The following is a 27004-nucleotide window of genomic DNA, read 5'->3' on the forward strand; positions in this document are numbered from 1 at the left end:
GTCGGCCAGCATATACAGTCGCCCTTATGTAGGCTCAAGAAGCCACACGAAAGGCTATAAAAGGAATGATTTCGCTCTCCAAAATGCAGAGAAGAAGCTCGCATTTTTCTGAGATTATGGTCTGCAGTTTGGAGGATCAAAGGGAAGCAAGAAGAGAATGAAGGGAATGCGAGGGTGGAAGGATCTGTCTTATGCAAGGACCAAGGGTTACCTTAGGTCCGAGTTAGTTCGTAGATCGCTGCTCTTGAAGATCACTTGAGTTGTCTGGCAAGTAATCTTGTTCCTTGAAGGAAAATAAGGGTATTGCCTTTGGTCTTAGAAGTCTCCTTTGAGTTCATTCTATAAGAAGAGAAAAGTTTTGATGGGTTTTCCCCTTGGAGAGGTTTTGCCCTAGCTTGAGCCTATTTCACAAGTAAATATCATGAAAGGAAAATGTTTAACTATAAGATGTTGCCTTCTTAATTTTTCCAACAGTTCCTTGAGTGGAGCTTCTAATAAAATAGGGGAAAACAATCAGGGCAAATTATCAAAATCCTTAGGTTTGATAATGGTGAATAGTTTTTCTCTTGTAGTTTTACTATTTTTGTAATCAAGAAGGAATACAAAGAAAATACACAATAAATTATACTCCATAACAAATGGATTCTTAGAAAGCAGTGCTATTGGAACCGGACTAGAACTGGCTAGTCAAACCGGTTTTGAGGCAAAACGTATCCAACTGGTTGCCCCAAACTAGTCGTTTTTCACCGAACCAGTCGATTCTGTATGACATTGTACAACGCAACTAATGACGCACAGAACTCAAATTAAATTAACAAAAAAAATGTGATGGCCTAATTCTCAACCCTAGGGCCCTACTAATGCTATGTAATTAATGGTTTCAACCTCGTTGGATTTCATGTGGAGAAAGTAGAATTTTAAATCCCATTCAAAATTCAAAAGACTTAACAGTTTTCAGGATTTCAGGATTGCAATGTTTCCATTGGATTCTGTCATGTACAAGGATATGGAACTAGCAGTTAATCAAGAGCGCCGAGCCATCTATGCACCTTGATGTTGGTCGCATTGATTGTTGAACTCCCCCATCATGACCCTAGTAAAAATGTACCCTTCACTCAAGCAAAATCACTGATTTGGCAAGTTAAGCTTTGTCTATCTTATTATAATGCTTAGAGGTTAATATTGATGATGAGGATCTCAATATAGGCAATGATTTTGATTTTATGTAGTTATTTGTTATAGCATGAATTTGTTCAACTCTGGAGGCCATTAAAATTTGGGTACCAGAGAACAAGTGGTTCCCTAAGGATTTGATCTTTGGCCTAGAGAACAGTGTCCAAATTTATTTTTTACTTTTCTCCTAAAGTGACTTTATAAATGGTAAAGTCAATTTAATTTTAAAATGACTTTATAAGTGGTAAATTCACATTTTAATTTAAAAGTGACTTTATAAGTGGTAAAGTTACATTCTAATTTAAAGGTGACTTTATTAAAGTCAATGAAGAATTAGAAAGTGAAAATTGACTGTGGAAATAAAAGGCTAAGTGGGTCTTTATTTAAGTGGGTGAGTTAAAAAATAGAAAGTGAGAACTAAATGCACATTTATTCTCATTCCTAAATCTAAATGAATCTCAGCGATTAGATCCTAGGGTAACCCGAAAGGTCATTTAGAGAATAAAAGGAGAAGAGAAGAGGAAAAGATCAATTCATTATTTCATGAGCATTTGAGAGAAAGAGAAGAGAGAGCAAGGAGAAAATTTCTGAGCAATGAGAAAGTGAAGGAAAGCAGCGAGAAGACATTTCAGCAAATCTGGGCAGTAGAATTTATTGGCATGCATCCCAAGGCAAAACCATATAGCAATAGAAAGGCACAGAAATCGTGGAAGAGGGCAGCAGCAAGGGCATGAATTTCAAGGCAGATTTGGGCACAAAATTCGGGGCAGTCATATTACTGAAATTCGTATGGTCCGTAAAGTGCGTACAGCAAGTTTTGGGCACATTTTTTTAGGCAAGCCGTACAGCATTTAATGTTGTTTTATTGCTATAAAAAATTATGTTTTGGCTGTTTGCTAATTGGCACGATTTTCAAGGTGGAGTTCGAACACGAAAATCGAGATAAGTTGCAATTTGTGGTCGCTGAAATTTTTACTGTGTATTTCAGTTTCTCTGTAAAAGCATTTTGATTCAGAAATAAAAAAGAGCTCTCAAACTGGTTTTTCCCAAGAGTTTTAGGGGGTTTTTCCATGGTCACATTGACCAAAAATCACTGTGTTATTTTCTGTGTGTGGCTGTCATAATTTTGTTGTGTTTTATTTCTGCAATTTCAGCAGAGTTGTGAAATCTTTAAATTTGTGTTTTCAAAAAAATATTGTCATTTCCAGATTTTAGAATTTTTATCATGTTTGGATTTAAAACTAAATGCATGGAGTGATAAGGAAAACTGATAACCGGAGTGGGGGTGGAAATTCTTCAGAGGCCACTTAGAGCCTCTTTGTTGACGTGCTTTTGGTTCAGAGATGGATTGCACTTGGTGCCATTTTGTTATATGCACCCCTGCTATATATAAGGGAAAATGTGTATTTTCATATAATGGTTTGGATTCATATTGATGTACACAAATATATACATTTTTTTCCAAAATCTGAATATTTTATGTACTTTTTTGTCAACCAGTTTTTTGGTCCAGTTTTTATCTAGTTACGATCAGGTTCACATTTTTGGGTTAACTGTTCCGATGACTGGTCAGGTTCTCATAACATTAGTAGCAAGAAGGATTTGCATTGTTAAACAAATCTGTTTGTAACAAATATTGGGCAAAGGCATTACACACTGATGTGGACCTACTCAATAGGTGTCCTACAAAGGCGGTCAAATCTATGACTCTAGATGAATGTTACCAGACACGGAATCGGCAATAAATCGGCGAGGCAAAAGAGCGAAGAGTTTTAATCAGATCTGGAAAAAATCGGGAAATTCATTAAATAAAAATATACACATATATCGAATTAAAAAAACCATTTTTCATTAATATTGGGTAAAGTTATGTCCAGAGTGGACAATCATCAAACTTTGGAGATACGAGATAGCTCATAGCTCGGAATTACCTGTGATCATTGTTGCAGACTTAATTAAATTACATTCACCTGTAGCTGCTTCAAGCTCAGACTTGGTGCTACTTGGAACAGTCACCTAGGAACAGAATTGTGGCTCAGATTTGTTGGAGGGCTCAGTCCTTGAGGCACAGTTTTAAGCTTGGACCCATGTTCACAAATATTGGGTGCTAAAGTGATGTAATAAGAACCAGACTCAGAGATAGCTCAGAACTGTAAGGTTTTAGTCTATTAATGCAACACAAGAATAAGTATTAATGCAACATACTCACTTCCATACCAAATATCATAAGGTCAGGGTTATTGTTATGAATACACTGCATACCAAAGCCAACTGTCACAGTCATATAACTCACTACCATCAAGATTACTTACACAATGTAACAGAGATTAATGCAAGCCTCTAAATGCGGGTCACACCAAGTATACAAAGTATATCAAATGCGATGCAAGCTACCCATAATACGAGCCATAAAGAGTCTAGCGAACCACTCAAGAATAAATGTGACGCTTCAGAGAAGAGAAGCAATGTACACTCGAATAGATGCAATGCTTCTTATTATTGATGCATACCTCACACTAATGAAGTTGCAAACTGTGACCTGAGTTTCACAAGACTCGACAGGGACTGTGCTCACTGCTTCGTCGTTCGAATGCGGCTTCGTCGTTCGAATGCGGGAATGTTATAAACAATTCATCACCGTTAAACAGTTAAACAATTCACCGATGCGGGAATGTTATAAACGCAAACGCGGCAAACCGGAACCGACGTCGAACGGCGAAAACCCTATTGAATTTGGCGGGACTCGTTAAAAACGGCAGAAATCGCATAAATCGCATAAATCGCGAGTCAAACTCGCGTTGACCACGAGTTAAACTCGGTCAACGCGAGTTGACTCGCCCAGATTCGAAACGGAACTTTTTGCCACCGATCAGACTTGCACTCGCGATTAATCGCCGGAATCGGCGATTCCTGTTTCACTGAGATGAAGCTTGGTCTAGAAGAAGCCTAAGATAAGACATCTCAAGGTTTTTGATTTAGTGGCTTATGCATGGGTTCCTAATGGAAAGCATAATAAATTATATCCTAGATGCAGAAAGCTGTTGTTTACGAGTATAGTGATTACCATAATTCTTATATTGATTGATATTGAAGATGCCACATGTGGTTGTCCTCAAGATGTGGATCTGTTGCAGCCTAAGTAAGACAATATATCATGTATCAACATGAGTGAAGATGGATGTGATATCACTTAGTTGTTTCAATGGAGGTGGTTCAGTGATATCACATATGTGTTTTTGCTTCACAAACTAAGTATGCAAAATGATTGTGTAATGTCTCCAACTGCTTAGGAGGCATAAGGGGGAGTTCCACTAGCCTAATAAAGTTCCTGTAGTCTAAGGCGGGAAAAACGAACCAAGGGAACATGATTCGCCTAGAAGAAAACATTACAAAAGCTGAAGTGTTGAAAAGAGGAACATGTCCTAGGCTAATAAAAAATCACTTTTAATTTATAAAGTGAAAAAGTCACTAAAATGACTTTAATAAAGTAAAAGGGTAAAAGAGTGGCAAAAGTGGTGAATGAGTTATAAAAGGGAAAAACTGAGGAGTCTCTCTTCATTCTAGCTTTTTGTCATTTGAGAAAAAAGAAATTTTGGAGAGCTCTAGAAGAATAGTCTAGCGTTTTGGAAACCCTACTTGCTGGTTGCTAGTTTCGGTGTTAAGACCATACACCCTTAGCTAGTTTGAAGAGTGGAATCATTCAGATTACGCCATTGTGCTTCACGGAAGAAGAAGTTTTGAGGAAGATAGAGGAGGTAACAGTGTTATCAGTTGACATTATCTTCTCATCTTGAATTTTCTATATATCTATTTGCCGGAGTTTATGGGAGATGGAGAGCCAAATCTGGGGTTGAGTTTATTATTAAAGAGGCCAAATACACTTGCTGGAACTGGCCGGGGACACCAATAGCATTCCTAAGCTGAGTTATGTTCTACATAAGGGTTGAGCTGCCTATTGTAACCACCAGTCTGAACCAAACAGACGAATATTATCTTCATTGCTGGCCGAGTTGTGACCACTCTAGCGCTAGACTGATACACTGGAAGAAGGCAGAGATTTCCCCCTTATTGCAGGCCATGGTTACTGTCAAGAGGGTGGGTTGAGTTCTATTATAATTTATATTGCTGACTGGGTATCTATCTCTTATTGTGGGTCGATTTGGGTATATAAGGGCTGAGTTGCACTATTGATTGAGGCTGAGTATCCCTTCACTTGCTGGCTGAGTATATCTGAGGGAAGAGGACTGCATTCTGCTCCCATTGACTGAGTATGACATGAGACCAAGTCTGGGTCGAGTTCCTTGCCGTAGCTTACTCAAGCTGTCGGAGACACATTGCTGGAGCTGACTGTGTATTGAAGCTGATTGGTTGTTGCAAATACCAGATTTGAGGCAGAGCATGTGTTATTGTATTTGTTCCTGTAGGGGAGAATGTTGTATTGCTGGAGCTTATTCGGATTTGTAACAGCCATCTTCAATTGAATACTTTGATATATAGCCCACTGGTATTTATCATTAAATTCCTCGTCATTGCTGGGTCACTCTATTAGTTCTATGCATTATCTCTGAATGTCACGCAATATATATTTTGCTGAGTTGAAGCAATTTCATGGTGTTAGTATGGTACTGTATTCATTTTATTTGCACTACATGATGGAAAACACACCTACAGCCATTTGTTGCTAAACTGTATGACAAAATACGTCAAAGGCAAACTCAGTGGAATTCAGAATTTTAGTTGTCAAAATTGAGATATTCTTGGAGGGTATCTTATAGGTTGTTATGCATGTTCAGAATGGATGAGTCTAAAACATCATCTACACATAGATATTGAGCTGAAACTTTCAGCCAAGACTGACTCGAAATTAACAAGTGAGCTAGTGCATAAGCAACTAGTAGGAAACTTGATTTATATTACAGCCACTACACCTGATCTTAGTTTTGTAGATAGCTAGATATCCAAATTCATGACAAATGCCAAAGTAGAAAATTGGCCAATAACAAAAAGGGTATTTAGATAGGTGAAAGGAACAGCAGATTTCAGATTCACGTTTGGCAGAAAGGAAGAATTCTGGGTAGCTGAATATTCATATTCAGATTGGGCAGAAACTGTGGATGATATGAAAACACCAAATGGTTGTGTTCACTCTATGAACAGAAGTAGTATCATGGATCAGGAAGAAATAAAGTGATGTTTCACTTTCTTCCACCGAGGAAGACTACAGGGAAGCAGTAAAAGGGGTTGGCTTAGGAGAATGCTTATAGATTTACAGATAAACACACTCAGATTACAGTACTCTTTTGTGACATTCAAGGTGTTATCAAATTTCCAAAGTATAAATTTTTTCATGAGCACAACAAACATGTAAAGGTATGCCGTCATTACATTCAACAGCCTGTAGAAGATGGAGAAAGCAAGCCGCAATATTGTACCACACAAGAGCAGATCTACAGACATCCTCACCAGGCCACTCTGTCCAGATAAGTTTGTAAAGTTTAGAGATAAGCCTGGTGTATTTTCTAAAATAACCAATGTAAATATTAATGTGATTAATTATTTAATGAACATTTAGCATTTACTTGTAGCCTTTATCTATTTACATTGTAATATTACTAATTAGTTCATTAAGTTATATATATCTCTAATGAACAGTATGCTCATTAATTAGAAAATATCCAACATAAAAAGGGCAGAGTTGAAATCCATATAGTATCAAATAATAATTGTATATAATGAACAATAATGTGTAATGTATAATCACACATGACATTTTATAAATCACTGAATAGGCACTCCTTCCTTTTTATTATACTTAATAGTTGGTTATAATCACTCCTTACTTTTTATTATACTTGATAGTTGGTTATCTTGGTGAGTGCTTTCCTTTCATGTTTGTATACTTGGTTGTGGAGTCCCAATGCTCATTCGATAGTTGATACGTGATTCTATGTGAAGAACACCCTAGCAATTTTGGGCTAAGCTAGCATTGTATTGGCATGCTCAATTGGCTTCATCATAGTATAAAGTGCTTGGCATACTCCCCCCCTCCCTCCTCCCCATATCAACCCTTTTGCATTTTGTTTATTACTTTGATGAGTGGCATGACCATGGTTAGAGACCCATCTCTCCAACACCATAGCTCTTATGGATGTTTTCACACATGGATGGTTACTTGTGAGGTGGATCATGGTCTTGCATGGAGTGCTCCCCTTCTTTGGCTCATACGTGGAGGTGCATACTTGCTTATCATAATTTTACACATCTTTTGATGAGGTCAGTCCCCTTGATAAATTGATTGATGACTTGGCATTTGGATACATGACATGGATCTAGCACATTGCATGTTTGTTCCATGATGAATTGACTCCTTGCTTTATGGAGCTAGCCCTTGGCACACTTATGAAAGATTGTTACATCTTGGACCTTGAACTTGAGTGGTTCAATGCAAACTTGTCGATGCTTTATTGTTGAGCACTCCACCTTGTGAGGTCACCTTGCATACAGTCTCATGCATCATTGCTCATGTTATCCACCCCTGTGGCTAACCCCTAGGATAATTTTTTTATCCTATTGTTCAGCTTGCCAACCAGCAGCCCTATCATGATCCATAGATAGCTATTCCTCAGATGCCTCCCACCCATGCTCCAATCAGTGCTTTTTTTTCAACTAACTCGCTTATTCGATAATGGTGGGTCATCAAAATATGAGGTACATTAATGATTTTTGTATTCAAATGCTTTATTTAATCATTAAGAGCATTCTAGTATGGATCACAAGTTGAATTGGATGATAGATCACTTCTTGTTGTACTCATGTACTCTAGTGGTTATCCTATCTTCAGGTTGATTGTTATCTATCACCAGTATTGGTTCCTTGTTTTCTTCAACCTTGAGTAGAGGCCTGAAAACTTTGCCCTAAGAGGTTGATGCAGTGGAAAGAAAGGAAAGCAAGAGCCATAATCTTAAATCCATAATCTTGGCAGGGATAAATAAAAATGCATGGACAAAAGCCTAGCCTAAGCTCTACCCCCTCACTATCCCTGACCCAATTCATGGCTAATGCATGAGCTATCTAAATAAAAGGAACCTTGATTATCCCCACCCTAATGAGCAATGAAACACTTCATCTTTAAAGGGTCAATGATGAATCAATAAAAGATTGTAACCCAAGCTATACATCTAAAAGAAAATTTAATGAAGAAAAAGTCACACAAGAGGGGTGGTAAAGATAGGTCAAGGAAAGGGGTAACTCAAGTCCCACAATTGCTCCCTCCTCACATCGCAATGCTCAAGGATCTTGAAATTTCATGGCATCCTCGATGAAGTAAAGCCCATACCAAGTCATTGATCACTTGCACCTATTGATTTATGGGTCGGCCTAGGAGCTATTCCTCCCCTTAGGGTTTGAAGCACCCAATAGGGCCTTATGATAACCCTCCCATACCTAAGCACGGGAACCTGTTTACAAATCATAAGCTAGAAAGATTTGAAGATGATTATTGTGTAAGGTACTTTGATGCCTTTTACATTAAATATGGTCACATTGATACTCTTGTGGTTTTTGCACCTATGATGTTGATCTAACTTGATTTTGTGAGTATGTGTTAGATTCTTGCTCCCAAGTATAGTTGCCATCCCTTGAGGGATTGTATGATGTTTCTCCAACACTTCAAAGAGGACGTCTAGGCCATTTGATGGTTGCACTGGGCACGAGAACCATGATGTTGACTACTTTTTTAGGAGCATTGACCTCAAGATACATTTAGTAATGTTGATGACACCCTCCTCTCCCTCTAGGACCTAAAACGCTACACATTTCAGCCAAGGAATTGCATAGACAGATGGTGTACCCCATAGATGATAGGACACCCCTAGGTTGGCATTCCACCTTCTTGATGGATGTTGCCCTATTTCTAAGATGATTTGATGATGACGATGATTTGACACCCCTCTTGAGGGGATAGGGCATTGCTCTACATGATCGTGTCATGCCCTAGCTCCATGACATCCCCTTTATGTAGCTTGGATTGGTGATGTGGGCCTATTTGATGATAACACCTTATTGAGGGAGATTTTGCTTAATGATTGGACACCTCTTGATGACAAGATGTGGCTTTTGGGATGAGAAGCACCTTCTTGTTGGAATTTAGTAGCTATGGTCGGTCTTCATATTGTATAATTTAGCCCTTCAAGTATATGTATTGATAAATTTCAAGACATGTAATTCATGTCAATTTCAAAAGAAAGAATTTGAATTTTTTATTTTAAATATTTTAGCATTAAAGAAGTCAAGTCGCCCTCAAATTGGTCAATTGGCCCAGCGCTATTTTGGCACCCATTCGGCCTCTTATCCATGACATTAATCGACCTCAAGCAATAACATCTTTTGATCCAAGCAAAGGAGAAACAAAACAAGAAGGACAAAAACAAGAAGAAGCATTTCTCTCTCCAAGTTTAACTTCGCATGTGTGACGAATTTCTAGGCATATCGGGTAGTAGGTTCGAGTTTTCTGAATTCAGGAGGAGGCCAAAATTCGGCCCTAACATAGAAGATCAAGCCAAGACTTCTGGGTAGTATCTTGACTTGATTTGAAGACACTTTGACCAAGTCTTGTTGGTCTGTTTGACTTCATTTTGACTAGCAAAGATCAATTGTATCTCTTGTTGAACTAAAGAATTTCTCTAAGGAAAAGGTCGTTGGGATTTTCCCCCATGTGGGTTTTACCAAGTTGTTTCTATTGTTGAGATCTTTTGCGTAATTGCTTTATGATGAATTTAAATGCAAGAAAAGATTAACATAAGAAACCATAAGAAGTAATTACCAGTTAGAAGATCCTATGAAAAATCAACATGGTATCAAAGCTTGGGTGAAAATCACCCTTAAAAGAAGCCAATCTACTTCAAGATATCCTTAAGGTCTTATTCTATCATCAACCCTAGAAACCCTTATAGTATTCTGGTTGAAAAAGGGACAAAGCCTAGATCTGTCTAGTTGCATGTCAGCTAAAGAAGAAAAGGGTCGAAGCCCTAGTTTAATCTCAGAAGGACCGAGTGACTTCAAGGAAGGGCAAAGTTTCATTTTCTTGTTAATAATATCCCTTCTTATGGAGCCAAGATTCATATTGTTCAAAGAGAAGATCATGATTCATTTTGAGGTCTGTTTGAGATCATCTATGAAAAAGTTCAAAGCCCTTAACCTATCTTGAAAATAGGTTGAAAGGCCTCAGCATGTTTCAGAAGGTCGAGGAGGCCTCAGAGTCTGTCACAGAGGGCCAAAAAGGCCTCTGGATCTGTTGCAGTAGGCCGAGGAGACTCATAAAGTGGCCAGAATAAATATCTCTATCTAAAAACCAGTTGTGCATAAGATTTACTAAAGTTTGCTTTAACCCTTAAATTGTAAAAGGCATTGGGATGATGCTTTAGCAACCATGGCAAGTTTGAAGTATCTCATGCTTAAGTTCTCTTGAAAGATTAATTCCATCTAGTAGGACTGATAAAAGATTCAAGAAATATTGTTTAGCTCATAGTTTGAAGGATTTTGTTGCATAAAGTTTCCATGCAAAACACATCACAATAATCAGTTTGTTAATGATGAGTATGAGACCTGGGAATACAAAGTCCAAGCAAATATATAAAGAAGTTTGCCAAAATCTGAGGTTTGATGCAGTGTTGCACAACCCCCCCCAAAAGATCCAAACCAGGAATCGTGTCCTATAAGGATCCGTGGGGGATCCGTCGTCGAATCCACGGTTCGAAATTTCGAAACCGCGGATAGGGCCAACAAAGACAGTTCTTGGAAATTTGGAACGGTGTCGGCCCCATCGGTTGTTCCAGATTTCCAAACCACGGATCCGACGACGGATCCTCCCTGGATCTGCGATGGATCGAGCACGGATCTGTACAGATCCCAAGCAGATTTGAAGGGAGATGGGCGGTTCCACAGGGTTCTAAATTTTTTTTTACTTTTTCTTTGACTTAAGTTGGGTTGGGGCATCTCGGACACTCCCAAGGTGCTCCCTTGATGCTCCTTAGATGCTCCCTCATGGTAATGTTAAATTCTTAAAGTAAAAGTGACATTCTCCTTTCTTTTTCATTTTCATCCTTTTACTTAATTTTTTACCATTACCATGATATGATTCAAGATGTTTGAGAGTGGTTTCAGCCTCATGGACAAGTTGGAGTGGTTAAAAATATTTTCCTTAGAGGGAGTGGTGATGTTGTTGCACCAAAGGGTAGACATTCTCCCTAGGTTAGAATATAAACAGGTCAAAGTATTGACTAGGGTCCACAAAATGTGGCTAGGGAGAATGGCCCAGAGAGCATCAAGGCCCAGAGTGCTCCCTAGGTAGGCAAGTGAGTGCCTCTAGCATCAAGCAGGATAGTTACCATTCAATTACCATGCAAGAATAGTAATAGCACAGGGTTTCACCATAGATTACAAGTGCTGACCAAGTTCCAAGTGACAACTTGGATAATTGCTGAATTCTTAAGTGACGACTTGTTGCGCATGATGTTGATGTAGGATGTTTTCCACAGGTAGTGGATTTGTTGAATTTGTAACTATGGTCGGTCTTCATAATGTACATTTGGTCACTTGATGTAATTGTATTTATCATTGTAAAGCATATTTATAAATGCTTGAGTCAAAGGAAAATTTATTTTGAGTCAAAGTCCCATTGTGACTTTTAAAAGATGAAAAATTGAATTTTTGAAATGTAAATTTTGGTTCCAAAAGTGACAAGTCGGCTTCCCTCCAAGTCAAGTCGGCCCTAGCCAAGAGACACGTCCATTCACCCAAGACAGAGTACTATATAAAGGCATCTCGGCATCCTCCATTGGCACATTCGCATTCCCTCACAAAAGATAATTTTTGGGCAAGTGAGTGAAGGACAAGAAGGATGAAAAAGAAGGCCATGTTTTCTCTCTTCTCTCTCTTTAGCAACTCACGCGTGTGGAGTAATCTCTCTCTAGTTCACATTTTTCTAAGGCAACTGTTGCAGAGGGGCAAAATTTCTAGGTTATTGGGGTAACTACTGAAAGGTCAAAATTTTTGGGCAACTAGCTATTGCAAGAGGGCTGAAATTCTAGAAGCACAAGATCAAGAGCGAAATGCATGATCAAATTGGGTGAATTGACTTGGAGGAGAAAACCAGGTTTGACCATAGGTTTAGGTGTGTCTCTCATTGAACAAGAAGAATTTTTCTATTGAAAACGTTGTTGGTTTTTCCCCGTAGTGGATTTTCCCAAGGTAAAGCTTGTGTGTTGTGATCTCTACTATTCTTTATGGTTGAATATCTGAAGTATAATTGCTTAATGATATATTGGAATAAGCTCAAATAATATCTACATCAAAAGTAATTATCAAAATTTCAGAAATATTGTGCTAACCTTAATTGCACTAAGAAAATCAACATGGAATTAGAGCTTTGGTGAAGGATGACGAGAACATTGAGATAACCTTGAGAAAACCCTAGAGAGCATTTTATCCAAGTTCTTCATGTAGATTGGTTTCTATGGCTTCCTCTATGAAATCTGAATTGTTGAACCAGAAGATGATGCAAGAAAAGCAAAGTTCAAGGAAGATGACATCAATGTTATGAGTATCATAGTGGACTCCATTAGGGATCATTTGGCTCCCTACATTGCAAAACTTGATACCCCAAAGAAGATGTATGATGCCCTAATGAATCTCTACACAATCAAGAATGTTGGTCAATCAATGAGCTTGAAGAATGAACTTCGAAATACAAGGATGACTAATGACAATATTATGGCTTCTTACTTCGTAAGGATTTCCCAAATAAGAGATCAGATTCAAGCAATTGGAGAATCCATCCCTAATCAAGAACTAGTAATTACAGCACTCAATGGTCTTCCTAGATCATGGGATGTTTTTGCAACAGGTATAAGTTGTTGGAATGAAGCGCCTACATTTGAACAAATATGAACATCGTGTGCCCAAGAAGAAGCAAGCTTGATGACTAGATATCATCAAGATAAGGAAGTTCAAGCCTTTGCTGCTCGTTTCAAGAACAAGGGAAAGAAGAAGTTTGGACCTCAACACAAAAAGTCAGGACAAGAATCTTCTTCCTCTAAGAAGAAGAAAGACTTATCAAAGATACAATGTTATGGTTGTCAAGAATATGGACATTTCAAGAGAGATTGTCCTAATATGGCTAACAAGAAAATAAAAGGGAAACAACATGCTTCCGCAGCAGAAGTTGAGGAAGATGAAAAACCAAAGAAGACCAAAGGTGAAAAGGATTTCTTCTACTATTCTGCTTTGACAGGTTCCTTTGCAGATGATGATGACATGTGGTTGGTAGATAGTGGAGCATCAAGGCACATGACCAGAGAGCATGGGACTCTCTCAAGCATGATAGAAAAGAAATTGTCTCAAAGGGTTTAACTATGAGACAATAACAGCTATGCATTCAAAGGAGTTGGGAAGGCATCCATAGAGTCGGAATCTGGTAACAATGTACATCTCAGCTATGTTCTCTATGTACCACGTTTGAAAAAGAATATTGTCTTTGTTTCTTGTTTAGAAGATAAAGGAGATAGAGTTGCTTTCGTGGATGGCAAAGTACTTGTTTGCTCCAAGGGCTCTAGTATAGATGATGCTAGGGTTATTAGGATCATGACGGAAGATTGTATAGACTTGTAAGTCAACTTGACCAAGCACTAGTACATGACAAAATAAATCCAAGTGTGTTATGGCACCAAAGGTATGGACATTTTCATTTTAGAGCATTGCCTGAATTAAGTCAAATAGTGTTAGGGGTTCCTGAACTGCAAATTAAGAATGATGGTGTATGCAAAGGTTGTGCTCTTGGGAAGAACATCAAGAAACCATTTCCAAATAATGACAACAGATCTAAGGAAGCTTTGGACTTGATTCATTCTGATGTATGTGGTCTGATGCCTGTAAAATCGCTTGGTGGTTAGTTGCACTATGTGACTAAGGATATCGAATCTGCCAATGCAGGAGAATACACCTCAAAGGAGCTTGTTTCTTTCTGTAAGCAAGTTGGGATTAAGAGGGAGATAATTGTCCCCTGTAATCCACAAGAGAATGGTGTAGCAAAATGAAAGAATAGGTCCATTGAAGAATTTAAGGCCATGATGCATGACCTGGACTTGTCATTGTTCTTATTGTTGAGAAATCTAGGGGCAGCAGTATAGGTGATTTCTCTTGCTTATGATAACTGCCTGAGGAGATTTTTTTTATTTTTCTTAATTAGAATCTTCTTTAGCTTTATTATTATTGTGCTCTCTTCATTAAACAGATACCAAAACATAATGAACAATGAGACAAAGGACACAAAATATAAGCAATCATCCAAGGCCAAAACCTCTACAATCTTGAGAGAAAAACCCATAAAATTCTTCTTCTTATAGAATCTTCAATTGACGAATTCCAAGACCTAGACCCTTGACCAATAACCTCTCCAAGACCAAGTCAATGCTTCTTCTAGATGAACTTCTCCTTCTCCAAGTCAACACTGGTCAAACTTGTACCACAGCTTCAGATTTCAACCCTAACTCAGAATTTCAGCTAGTTGTTGCAGGCCTGCAATTTCGGCTTCTTCTGCAAAAACCCTAGGCCACATGTGTGGCTGGAATATGGACAGGTTTTCCTCCTTTTGACTTTGCTTGACCTTGACTCCTTTCCTTGACAATTCGGCTTGCTAATTTGACCTTATTTGACCCATCTTCGACTCCCTTGAGTGACCGCACTTTTTTGTTCTTGCTGCTTCAGAATGATGCCCTAATCTTCACAGGTGTGGAGGAATTTTGGCCCAAAACAGATCAGAAATGTTTCGCTCTTCTTTCCTCTTCCTTCGCTAGGTATTAAGCTTCCTTTTTCTCCTTGATCGACTTGTCACTGTTTGTGTAGGCCGACTTGTTTGATAGCCCTTGACTTGATCTTGGAGGGTTATTTTGAGTCTTGACTCTTTCTTTGACTCAAATAATTTTCTTACAATATGTAACATGCCCAAGAAGGGTCCTTCATACATGACAATGACTCCCTAGACTTGTAGACTCAATGACAAGCCCTAGAAGCTCTCAATGGGAGCTTAACCTAAAAATAAATTCTCTTGAGCATGAAACCCATGCCTCAAGATCAACAATAATAAATTTATTTTTCTCATTACATCAAATACATAAATCCATGATTACATATGTCATTATGAAGACCGAACCTAGTAACATATTTCAACACTCCCTCTTAACTAGGGAGGTATTCATAATCCATACAAGGTATTTGGACATTCTCAATCTAAAAAATTCTCATAAGAAGAGTCGAATTGGTAACCCATTTGTATAGCAACATATCATCCAACATTTTCACATAACAAGGCCTTGACTAACAGATCTATCTCTCCACAAGATCGAAGCACAATGTTGGCGAGAACAATGATTTATAGACACCTTCATCATTGTCTCTCAAGGAACATACCCCACCCAGGTGTTCACAGGGTATGTCCTTCCAAGGCTATTCTTATCTTGGATTCCCAGTCCTCAAAATATATCGGTCCTCTATGACTACTCTTACCTTGGATACCCTACTAGATCCTCAAAGAGTATTGGATGCCAAATGCTCACCCAATCCTCCATTCTTTTCCTTCCAAGTGAAGAAAAGAATGATTTGTCTATCTCTCCCTCTCAACAAGGGAGGATATACCCATTCTTACAAAAGGAATGTACCCAAACTCCATCTTAACCAAGGACTTGTCCAAGCTCCCTCTTAGCTTAGGGACTTGCTTCCAAGTTTCTACTAAATCATAAACTTATTTCCAAGCTCCCTCTTAACTAGGGCAGCTCTTTTACTCATTAGTGGAGATCATGGGGTCTTCAGCTGTTTGTATAGCTCCTCCATTCGATGTCATAAATTTTATTTTTTAATATTATGGAGCCTTCATCATTGTGACTTCTATGTAGGGCATCAGCCATCCATCACTTTTCTTCTTGAATTATAGCAGTCATGTCATCCTTATTTTCATTGGAGAGTGATCCATTGGACCATATCTAGCTTTTCCTCATACAGCTACCTTTTTTCACATCATGTCTCCTTCGGGATCTACCATCCTTCCACATGAGTATCAATTGTAGATGACATCCTCGCTTCTCTTTAGGTAGCCCTGTATTAGCCCATCCATATATTATTCGAAAAGTCAGAATTGAACATTAGCTCAAAACAGTGTTTTCAAAACCGTTTTTAAAAACTAATTACCGGTCTAACCGGCCGGTTAGCAAGGCTGCCGGTCTAAACCGGCCAAAAAACCCGGTTGGAAAGGCCATTTCGCCATTTTTTCCCCTAACCGGTGAAAATCGGCCGGTTTAGGACGGAACCGGCCGGTTTGTATCAAACCGGCCGGTTCTGTCCTAAACCGGCCGGTTTTAGGCACGCCCACCATAAAGTTAAAAAAGCATCTTTTTCACTGTGTTTCAGGGGTTTTAGGGGGAAACTAAGAGTGTTTCAAACCTAACAATGTTGGCAATTAATGGTAATGTTAAATTCTTAAAGTAAAAGTGACATTTCCTTTAATTTTCATTTTCATCATTTTACTTAAATTTTTAACATTACCATGAAATGACTCAGGATGTTTGGGAGTGGTTTCGACCTCATTGGATTTCATATGGAGAAACTAGAATTTTAGATTTCACTCAAAATTCAACAGACTTAATGGTTTTCAGGATTTCATGGTTTGGGGGTAAACAATAAATGCAATCGGAGCTCCAAATGATGAGCAAAACTCCTGATCTAGATCCCATTGTCTTGGACGATATTGATCCAACATCAGAATGGGTGGAGGAGACTGAAGAACCTGTCTTTGACGCTGATTTTGATATCGACATGGCTTTAGCGGGGGATGATGCAGATTATGTGGTGGCATCAGAACTAGGATCAGTAGCGGCATCAAGGAAAGGCAAAGAACCAATGGAAGGCACTAGTCATGCAGGTCGACAAACTCGTGCTTCCATTAGGTCCACTTCTATTGTCATTGGTGGCATTGATACTGAGGTTGCAGATCAGGCTGAGGCATCCTCAGACTCTGAACCAGATGATGTCTATGTAGCTCCTGATGATGATCCTGTGTCTAGTAGTGGTGATGAACTCGATGATTGATCATGTGTACACTGTAGACTTGTAGTAGGCCAATGGCCTCATAGCTTGCAGCGTTGTTTTTGGACTTTATAGGCCATTTAGAGCCTCATTTCTTATGTATTTTGCTATTTTGTCGATGATATATATTGTACTCTATGCCATTTTGATATATTCACCTTTACATGGTATATAAATGAGCAAACTTTGCATATTTTGTCTCTATTGGCTTGGAATCATGGTTTTACATCTTAAAAATAGTTTTGTTTCATTAAAAATTTATTATTTAATGTATTTTTTTAAAACCGATTCGTTTAGACCAAACCAGTCCCGGTTAGACCGGTTCTGGTCAGTAAACGGGTTCATTAGGTGGACCGGTCCAGTCACTGGTTCCGGTTTTAAAAACATTGGCGCAAAAATTACCTTTTGTGATGGCCCTTCATCATGACATCTGCTTGTTGCAAAATCAATATCCTGCATTCATATTGACACATCTCCAGGATATTCATTTTTCAAGGGTCTTCTCTTTTTTCCAAACTTTTCCAAGGTCCTCATATCTTTGCCATGGAGATATCGCAATCAATTCTTCTAGTCATAGGATGTTGAATTCATTCATTGTTGCATCTTTCACAATCTCTTCTTTTCTCTTTCCCAAGAACTCCCAATCATAGTTCCTCATATTCAATATGAGGACATATTATGTTGATTTCATCTAGTTAATATGTGACCCATGCCTTTATGCATCCTTTCAATGAAAGAGATCATTTTCCCTTGATCAAGCTCATGAAGTAAAGCACACATCCATACTATCTGCAACTATATAATCACATGACTTGACTTATTGAACATGTGCATGCATACCTCTTTTCGTCGTTGGTCATTTAGACTTCCTTCAGCAGCTTCTTGTCCTAGATTGAGAGTGCTTCAATCATACTGTCACCCTGGCTTTGGGGTAAAAAGTGAGTGCAAAAACCTAGAGAATTATCCGCCTCTAAAAACGAAGGGATAATTAACCAGAGAAAAAAAACACTCCAAAGTGTACAAACTTAAAATTCCAACATCCAAGGCCTATTACAAACTTAAAATTCATCATTACTAATATCACTTATTACAATTCCCCACAGGGTGTGGAATTTGGGTACAAGAAAGATGATGAGAAATAGAAGCAGAGTTTAAAAACTCTGTTGACTAATGATATCTTATGGTACAAGTGTCATTTATATCATTCTTGGGCATGGAGTCTTCGTATAATCATCAGGTGCAACTCCAGTGGTCAACAGCTGTAAAACAGGTCAGCAAACAAGGGTTGTTCCAGAAATTTTCTGGGCACCAGGCCGTATAGACACCCTAGAAATTCAGAAATAGTTTGTTGTAGCTTGTATTTTTCTCAGTTGGCCATTTTAGTGTTTTACCAGTAAGGGAGCCCCTGTATATTGTGAATTTAATTAATTAACAGCAGATTTGAAGGGCAGAAATTCTGTGCGCGTGTGTGAAATTGGCTCATTTTCATCTGCTGATTTTTTATTTTATTCACTCTTAAAATCCCAGCATTGCAATTTATTCAGTAATACGCAGTTTAATTTAATTTACAGCAAGGATTTACTAGGAAACATTTTGCCTGTTTGCTGACATTAAGGAAATTTAACAGTAGGCCTATAAAAAAAGGATTGAAAGCTTCAAAGTAACACATCCAAGTCCAAAAGAAAGAGTATAAATGGGCAGATAATATTTAAAGTTTTTTGTCGTAAACAAGTTATGCTATTTTTTGCTTCTAAAAGAATAAAGTGTGATAGGGAAATTGATTTTACAGACATAATAGAGACTTAAATTAAAAGTTATCATGCATGACCACTGACAATAAATGAAGAACATAAATGAACGCCAATTCACATTCCGTCAGACCAATCAGCAATCACAACCACATACTAGGAAGGTGGCAAGACAGTAGAACATCATCATGATGTATGGCATAAGCAGAATGTTAAACACAGCCTCAGCCAGTGAAGAACATGAGCAAGAATTGTGGCCATTGAGGAAGATGACCTGCATGTTGAGTGACAGCAACTAGATGTTGGAATAGAAATGATGATTGTAACAAATCTACGTGAATCTTATTGCAGCAAAGCTGTTTTGCATACACGCACATTTAACGCACAACTTCTGTCAGGAACAAACTTGATAATTTTAGCAGATAACGTTCATTCTGCAATATAGAGACAAAGCCTGGTATAACAGAGTCAGACAGTACCTGATGTGAAGAACAAATAATAAGGCATCTCACCAGAAAATGTAGACGCAGGAAGGTAAAAAACCAGACTTGCAGAACTTAAACAGTAGAGGAAAACAAAGATGCAAAGGCCTCAGAGAATAAGCAGATCTGACCATCTTTCATTCAGACAGAGGTACAACAGTTTTTTTTTATTTTGATGCACGAGTCAAATTTTGTGCCAAAGAAAAGGAGATAGTGTCCTATGTTTCTATCACTATATAATAAAAAAGGGGGCAGATGTACACAGTTTTTTTATTTTCCAGATGCTTGAGAAGGTTTGGTTGATTATGCAGTGAAAATTTTGAAGTGTGAACACTGAAACCTTCATGTGCCCCAGAAATATTAGCGCAGATTATAAAGTCATGGCTAAAAGGGTAGACATATAATTTTGCCCGAAAATTTTGAGCGAGAGGAATTTGTGAGTTGTGAGAAACATTAACCTCTGGAATAGAACATTTCCAGGACGTTTTGCAGATACCCAACTTCATAACATCTCTCATATAGCAAAATATGAGCATCCCAATTGCAGAAAAATATGAGAAGGCCAGAAGCTTATCGATGATTTTTTTTGCAGTGAAGGGAAGGTCAACATTTTGTCTTTTTGAACAGTGAAGGCATATTTAAAGAGAATAGTATTAGTATTTACCTTCTTAGTGCGCAAAACAAGAATGGAAGACTATAACATGACCATATGACCGTGGGTTCAGATTTTGAATATTTTGGACATTCCAAGGAAGAAGATGATTACTTCCAAGCAACATCTTAAAAAAACAATCTTTTTTAAACAGAGACTTAGATTACCAGTTGGGTGCATGAGTTGAGTTCTGCAACTATCAAGGTGAATCCTATCCTGCTTCATTAAGAGGAGATAGAAATATATTTCTACTTGGGTGGATTCCTGCTTTGGTGAGAAGAGATGGCAACAACTTTGCTTAAGTGGATTCCTGCTTCAGAAAAGATGAGATAGAGAGATGCTTGCACAGGTGGATGTCAATAAATTCTGCCTTCTAGTTGGGTGTCATGACAGAAGACAGTTTAATAAAGCACTGGCACAGCACCCGGGATTTGGAAATATGACAAGCTGAAAATCAAATAATTTCTTATATTATCATTGGACTCCTCCTTGTACGCTTTTGATGCAAGGAGGGGTGATAGTTAAAATCCGTGTTTTGAAAAACAGCTGAAACAGAACAGGAACTGGGCAGTTCAGCCCATTTGACATTCAAAGGCAGTGAACAGGCCGATTCAACCAATTCTACTATGAACCAGAAGCAATTAAACACTAAAAGACAAAAAAAATCCCTAACCCCCCTGTCCCCGCCAGAGAAGAGGAGACTCACCCAACAAAGTTTGATGTTGATGACTTGGGGCAGATGGGTTTGGATGATGATCCACTAATAACACCAGGCATGGCACTAGCCCCACCACTACTAGTGCTGCAGACATACCAGAGGAATCTGCTAAGTCTGAGCTTGAGGAAGATCCTGTATTTAATCATGAGGATCTCATTCCCACATACTAGCCTCATTTTATGTATTTTGTACAGGACATGAGTTGCACTTGGTGTCATTTTGCTATATTCAAACTTACATGGTATATGCATGAACAAATTTTGAATATTTAGTCTCTAATGGCTTGCATTACATTGGTGCACATGAATATATATTTTTTTTATTTAAAATTTCATATTTTATATATTTTTTAGTGAACTGATCGTAAACTGAGTCACCCGCTGATTCCGATCCAATTTCCATCCCACCCAAATCTGACCCTTGATCGATTCTGAATCCAATTCCAACTTTTAAAGCATTGGTGAAAACTAGTATTGCCATGTTAAGGAGTGGTATTCGGGTATTTACTATTAAGTTTTAACACTCCAACACAAAAGTTGAAATGTTATAAATTCATGGTGTTATTAAATTCATGGTGTTATAAATTCATGGCGTTAACAAAATGCTATTAGGGCACTAAGGGCAGTTGTTAGGACAATTTGATCGCATTGATATGATCTAAGGGAATCCCCCTCACTGTATACGATTACTTCTTGAAAGATAAAATAATTAAAGAGTTCAGGCTTCTGTGATCCATATCAAGTTTGTGAGAGATTTTTCGGCGAAAATCACATGGAATACCATTTGTCGACGCGTTTCGAACCAACTAGTGTGGTTCATCGTCAGGACAAGTTGAAGAAACAGATCCAGCTATCTCATTTCATCTCTCACATATATCCCCAGTAATGCAACATTAGGCAATCCCAGTGTACATTCTGGAATCTGGATATTGACTAGTTCCATTACCATCTTTGGCCAATAGTCGACATTATCATTTAAACTTAATCTAGATTAAATTAATCAGTATCATTCAGGTATTTCAGGCAAACTCAAACCCCTTTCTAGAAGGTTTCCTTTTTCCACTAGAAAGCCCCCATCATGGATTTTTCCATACTTCCATAGAGTCAAGATTTTTTGTGTCAACTAAACTATTTGAGAGCCCTTGACATCATTATGATGATAAATATTTCAATATATGCTTTGTTTCCATCCAAAATACAAATGAGATAAACAATTTCAGACTTATGTCAGTTTCCATTTTAATTTCATACATCCACATTCAATCTTTTCAATGTATCAATAAATCAATACAAAGAAAAACAGCATATTAATACCTACGCAAAATATCCAAAAACTGCTCACTACAACTGGACCCGTGTGTATGCTGAAAGTGAATGCCCAAGTCATGTCAACTATCTGGCATTAGAATATTCTCAAGAGATGATACCTTTTCCTGATGAGTGTCTGAGCATTCAAGTACTTGCAGCATTTCCCTTTCTAAGCCTTTTATGCTGTTCTCAATACTTGACTGATTCCTGTTCTTCAGAAGACCAATACTCGCCTGGTTTCTTACTAACTGCCAATGATAATTTGAACTGTCTCCCATTGCCTTCAAGGCAAAACATGAATATGAAAGGGAACAGTATATCAATATTTAACCGCAAAAAATAAAACCTCCAGCATTGGATACAATTATAAATGCATTGAATCTGACATAAAAATAACCGAAGGAAACAAGGAAAGAAACCAGAAATGCTATTGAGCAAAACAATGAGACAAAACCAGTCAACAGAAGAAGTGAGGTATCTATATGTCTTTTAGAAATGACACTTCTTGGACATCAGCATACCAATGGACGGCCCCACATCATAAGAACTTTTACTAGTTCCATTTTTTCACGTTTTGTCCATATACGAGCAGGTTTTTCTTTGATATGCTTGCCTGACATATCAATCTGCCACATAATAAATAGGATGTTAAAGGCTTACAGTTTTAGAATATATTGTTCCAAGAAAGAGAAAAAATTCAGATTAACTACTGTAATTAACTCACACACCTCCTTCTCAATGCGGCTAATGTGTTCAACGAGACGCCTTAGTCTTCGAGTAAGGGTATTTGCATCTGGCCAATAAAGTTTATGTCCCTCTCTGAAAAAGTAAAAAATGATGAATTTCAAACGCACTGTCTAAGTAACTCCCACATCCATGTAATCTTTATATCCACAAAGAGTGGTTAAAATACCCAACAAGCATGTTAAACTTGAATGAAAGCACAGACTACTTCCCCAAAAGTCAAATTATAGAATCAACAATGCACAAACTAGTGATGATTCTACTAATGATGGTCACAAGTACAGGTAGCATAAATGAGCCCAAACAGGCTCGAAGACATCATGTGTTTCCTCAGCAGAAATTTAGGTATTCAAAATTAGAAATTATCTACATGGCAGATGGACATTTGTAAGGTGTGATTTTGAATGGAAACTAAAATAAAATATTTTACATAAATATTATGCATGGATAGACGTTTCACAATTGAAGTGGAGTGCACAATTAGGCAGAACACGTCAGTGGACTCATTTCATTGTGCAGGTTTATGGTAAGGCAATTTTTTCTTCCATGCCTTGATTGTTGCTTGGTTCTTTGATGATGAAGTTGCTTTAGGCATTTATGATAATGAAGCATTGTTACTGGATGGTTAAGGGTCAACCTAAAACCCTAGTTTGGTTGAGAATTGATGGTTGACTTATAAAGAAATAATGATAATCATTATGATTTGTGAGGGTTATTAGAGGTTACTTTTCTTTAAAAGATGGTAAAGCTTCTTGGAGATAGCGATGTTTGCTTCCCCCGAATAATGGGAAAGGAAAGAAAATTGTGGTGCATGTTAGACAAGTTATATAAACAGGTTTTGTGATACAAGTTGTGACCCTCCAAAAAGGGTGATCTGAAGGCCCTAACGATGATCCGCAATGAATCGTGTGAACTGACAAAGGATGATGGTATGTTTATTGTGTCATATATTGTAAATGGATGCATCATTACTAAATGGTAAATAGCTATAAGACCCAAGCGGCAGGGGTGACCCATATTTTGTTTCATAGACCAAAATATGTCTCGTACTCAATAGGCTATCATTAACTGGGAATCTTAGACAATGCCAACTTATTTTCAGCGACCATATCATCTTTAATAAACATTAGGACAGGATATTGAAGTGTAATGTTTATTAGAGAGCTGTCATTTCATATGATATTTCTGGATAAAAATTGCATGCTGTTTTTTTTCTAGAGATGACACTCTGGAAATCCATCTAGATAATTTCAGCACCTGCATGCTTTTGGAAAAATGCACTTCATTTGTTTGCATGTAATTTATGCCATAAATAAAGAAGAATGCTACACCTTGTGGTGTGATTTGAGTCGTAATTTCAATGTTCTTCTCTCTGTCTCATGTATTTTGCATCACTGTACCTTTGTCATGGTTATATATACATGTGTTTTATCTTGAGGATGTACTACCGTAGGTTTCTTTCTTTCTTTATGTTATTTTCAGCATTTTCTAGGAGCTGCACTTGAACTCCCACATTGTATTCATAATGGCTGCATTCTTCAGTCCTTGTTGTCATTCATTGGACATTAATAAAATTATCTTATCTAAAGGTTATCAATCATTTCAATAATTTCTATAGTTTAAGTATAATGAACTAGCAAAGGATCCCATTTAATTTCCCCTTGTAAGGTTGTTGAAAGTCATTAAGATATCTGCATATCCATCTGTCTATTCATGGCTACATTTATGAAAGCTAATAACTTCTCCTTCACAAGAAGCCATGTAATTGCAACTGTTCATTATTTATGAGAATAATGAATACCATTTCAGGATACCGTGATATGTTTATCAACCAACTAATACAATACAATTCTTTGAAATATATACTAAGAAGGACAATGGAATTTAAAAAGTCTATTTTTCACCTACTTTACTCACTGGTTCCTCAAGGACCCTTCACACCTTCCATTCTAAATGCAGAAATAGAATTACCAGGAAACCAAAAAAGTGGCCTTCTACACACAGTTGCTTATGCTACTGCTACACATTTCATTATGATTCCAGCTATGATCTCTTGAAATAGAACTATAGAGTGGAATAACTGACAAACATCCATGATGCAAAACAGCCTACATAATTGAATCATTCTGTAGCAGTTATGTGTAAAGAAGATAAGCAGCTACAGGACTAAAATAACAATACTGTACTCAGCTGCATGGCTGAGTACTGCCCTGAAACTTTTTATTTCTTACGTTCCATGCTACAACAATGACATCAACACAGGTTATGGTAAGTTGAACGCAGAGCTTTTTAAAGATGGATTGTCTGAAAAATCCATTCTTTACTACCGTATAAAGTATACCATTACCTTGCAGAAAACCCAGGCATTTAACATGCATAAATGTTAAAATTTGGGTACCAAAGGACAAGTAGTTCCCTAAGGCTTTGATCTTTGGCCTAGGGAAAAGTGTCCAAATTTATTTTTCACTTTTCTCCTAAAGTGACTTTATAAGTAGTAAAGTCAATTTAATTTAAAATTGACTTTATAAGTGGTAAAGTTACATTCTAATTTAAAAGTGACTTTATAAGTGGTGAAGTTACATTATAATTTAAAGGTCACTTTATTAAAGTGAATGAAGAATTAGAAAGCGAAAAAGTGACTATGGAAATAAAAAGCTCAGTGGATCTTTATTTAAATGGATGAGTTAAAAAATAGAAAGTGAAAATTAAATGCACATTTATTCTCATTCCTAGATTTAAATGAATCTTAGCCATTAGATCTTAGGGTAACCCAAAAGGTCATTTAGAAAATAGAACGAGAAGAGGAGGAAAAGATCATTCATTCTTTCAAGAGCATTTGAGAGAAAGAGAAGAGAGAGCAAGGAGAAAATTTCTGAGCAGTGAGGAAGTGAAGGAGAGCAGCAAGAAAACATTTCAGCGAATCTGGGTAGCAGCATTTATTGGCATGCATCCCAAAGAAAAACTGTACAGCAGGAGAAAGGCACAGAAATCGAGGAAGAGGAACAGCAAGTTCTGGGCACATTTTTCAAGGCTGGCCGTACAGCATTTAATGCTGCTTTATTGCTGTAAAAATTTCTGTTTTGGCTGTTTGTTGATTGGCACGATTTTTGAGGCGGAGTTCAAACACAGAAATTGAGATAAGTTGTAATTTGTGGTTGCTGGAATTTTTACTGTGTATTTCAGTTTCTCTGTAAAAGCATTTTCAGAAATAAAAAAGAGCTCTCAAACTGGTTTTCCTCAAGAGTTGTAGGGGGTTTTTCCAAAGTCACATTGACCAAAAATCACTGTGTTATTTTTTGCGTGTGTCTGTCATCATTTTGTTGTGTTTTATTTCTGCAATTTCAGCAGTTGCAAAATCTCTAAATTTGTGTTTTCAGAAAAATATTATCATTTCCAGATTTTAGAATTTTTATCATGCTTGAATTTAAAATTAAATGCATGGAGTGATAAGGAAAACTGATAACCGGAGTGGGGGTTGAAATTTCTTCAATAAATACTGTAACAAACTGCATAGACACGCATGGCCTATAGATGAATCATGTTAGTCGGAACATTGAAGTACATGCAATAAGCAAGCAGTTTAGACTCATGGCATTACAAAGGTCTATATAGCTGAAATGGAAACAATTTCCGTATACACCCATAGGAAGAATTCCCTCAGCAACAGAAGCTTGTACTGTGTTGTGAAAAACTATTAAAATGTTGAAAACACAAGACAAGATGATAAGATTGTAGCAACTGATAAGAGTGTCACATGGATTAATTCCAATTTATGTCTTTGAGATATTGGCTGTACTAAAAACTTATTAGTGATATGCAAAATTTCAAAACTAGCAGTAAAACCAATTTGATATTGAGTAAAAAGCCTGTCAATGACAAAGTAGTAAGTTAGAGAGAAGCCACAAAACATAATTTAAGCATGACAAGCATCTGAGAATCTGACATTTAAGAATGGCCTTACGGCATGATTTATTGAACAATAAATGCACTTGCCTCGAATTGTGAATTAAAACATGCAATATAAAGAACAATTGATCAAATTTCCCTTC

At 37.5% G+C, this 27004-nt stretch overlaps 1 protein-coding gene across 2 annotated transcripts in view; it reads right to left on the reverse strand.

Annotated features, from left to right (window-relative positions):
* The window catches only part of LOC149228258 (uncharacterized), a 203153-nt gene that overhangs the window by 132311 nt on the left and 43838 nt on the right, over positions 1-27004 (reverse strand). For both annotated transcript variants that reach the window (XM_089378126.1, XM_089378125.1), the window contains exons 6-8: positions 22940-23030; positions 22733-22837; positions 22331-22492 (exon numbers count right to left, since the gene is read on the reverse strand). In XM_089378126.1, the coding sequence (XP_089234252.1) occupies positions 22331-22492; positions 22733-22837; positions 22940-23030 (358 nt within the window). The remainder of the gene's footprint in view (positions 1-22330; positions 22493-22732; positions 22838-22939; positions 23031-27004) is intronic.

The sequence above is a fragment of the Pinus tabuliformis genome, chromosome J (genome assembly GCF_031772625.1).
Source record: "Pinus tabuliformis cultivar Carrire ecotype Pingquan chromosome J, CPIR1, whole genome shotgun sequence".
Classification (NCBI taxonomy): Eukaryota; Viridiplantae; Streptophyta; class Pinopsida; order Pinales; family Pinaceae; genus Pinus; species Pinus tabuliformis.